General features: G+C 66.1%; 1 protein-coding gene across 1 annotated transcript in view; it reads right to left on the reverse strand.

Annotated features, from left to right (window-relative positions):
* Nucleotides 1–1,702, reverse strand: part of H696_04320 (hypothetical protein) — a gene marked incomplete at both ends in the record, with an annotated part of 10,908 nt that overhangs the window by 6,845 nt on the left and 2,361 nt on the right. Inside the window, 4 exons of the mRNA XM_009498197.1 lie at nucleotides 62–243; nucleotides 378–628; nucleotides 697–840; nucleotides 1,221–1,702. Coding sequence (XP_009496472.1) covers nucleotides 62–243; nucleotides 378–628; nucleotides 697–840; nucleotides 1,221–1,702 — 1,059 coding nt within the window. The remainder of the gene's footprint in view (nucleotides 1–61; nucleotides 244–377; nucleotides 629–696; nucleotides 841–1,220) is intronic.

A 1,702-nucleotide genomic window follows, 5' to 3' on the forward strand; every position in this document is an offset into this window, starting at 1 on the left:
CCGTCGAGCGGGCCCCCTTGCACAGAGGGGCATTCGGGGTGTCGGCGCAGTCGCCGCGCACCAGGATCCCGGCCACACGCGGCGACGACACCAGGCGCTCGAAGATGGCCAAATCCGAGAACAGGCTCACCGGTAGAATCGGCACGAAGGGGCCGGCCCGCTCGAGGTCCTGGTCCTGCAGGAGGAGGTCCACGTCGGCCACGGAATTCGCCTCATAAAGGACGCCATTCCGGTTGGAGGGGGCTGCCAGCCGGCAACAGGCAAGGACGGGGCGGGGCAATGGCAGGGGGTGTTAGAGTCTGGAGCACGGGCCCGCCGAGCGGACACCCCGAGATGCGGGGCAGGGGGGGGGGGGGCGGGGGCGGCGGCCGACACACCATGACAGCCAAAGGTGCCCTCGGCCGAGAGCAGCCGCACGCAGGGATCCAGAAGGGTCTCCTGGTAGATCTCCGAGTGGAGGTTCTTCTGGATGTCCCTGGTGGCCTTGGTCGGCGGGGCCCCGGCGCCGGAGCCGGTCGCGCGGATGAGGTCCCCCAGGGCGGGGGCCGGCCCGGCCAGCAGCAGGGCCAGCAACAGGGTTTTCGCCAGGAGAAGGATCGCCGGCCGGACGGCATGCCGGCCAGGGCGGCTGGGCGACCGCATGGTCGATGAGAGTGCGAGCAAGAGAGGGGGAGGGGGGGGGCAAAGCGCGAGGACCCGGCCAGGGCAAAGGCCTCGGCGTCGAAGAGCGCAAAGAGCACGTCCTTCTCGAATGTCTTGGTGTCGATGCCAGCAGAGCGGACATACTCGCCAAAGGCGTGCGCCGCGCCAAGGACCCCCAACGCGGCAGTAATGTCGGACCTGTGTGCAGGTCCCGACAGGGGGGGGAGAGGAGAAGATGGAGTGTGTTGTGTTGTGTTGTGTTGTGTTGTGTTGTGTTGTGTGCGTGTTGTGTTGTGTTTTGTGCGTGTGCGTGTTGTGTGCGTGTTGTGTTGTGTTTTGTGCGTGTGCGTGTGCGTGTGCGTGTGCGTGTGCGTGTGCGTGTGCGTGTGCGTGTGCGTGTGCGTGTGCGTGTGCGTGTGCGTGTGCGTGTGCGTGCATGTGTGTGCATGTGCGCATGTGTGGGCGTGTGGGCGTAAACCGGCGAAGAGATGAGCTTAGAGGTCAGAAGCAGGCCACCGCAAAATGGACACACGAAGGCCATCTCCTGGAGGGCCAGGCAGAAGAACAGGGAGACATACCCCACGCCAAAGGCCTGGTCCTGGAAGAAGGCATTCGTATCGAGAGCCGCGCTGATCAGGACGAAGGACTGGGGCTTGCTGGCGCCGGGGCCGAGAGGCCGGCTGGCGGCCCAGGCCGAGTGCCCGCCCAGCGGGTCACACTGCTTCCGACGAAGGCACTGCCCGGAGGACCCGGTCGCATGCATGAACGAACGCATCTCAATGGCATGCAGTCGATCGCCCTTGAAGTTGAGACCCGCATTCGACCGGGCTCCATGGAGGATGGCTCGCAGGGAGTCCTCATCCTCGTCGGTGCCATGCGGCCGGAGCGAAGCAATCGGCACAGGCGACGAGCGGAAGTTCAGACCGGTGCCCTGGGCATCAAGACGGGGGTGGGGGGGGGGAGGAGGACACCAGAGGTCAGCACTGGAAGCCACAATGCACCAAGGGACATGGAAGGCCGGACGGCGCGAGGGGGAGGCGTGAAAACGAAACCGCTGGGA

Source organism: Fonticula alba, assembly GCF_000388065.1.
Source record: "Fonticula alba strain ATCC 38817 unplaced genomic scaffold supercont2.7, whole genome shotgun sequence".
In the NCBI taxonomy this organism is placed as follows: Eukaryota; order Rotosphaerida; family Fonticulaceae; genus Fonticula; species Fonticula alba.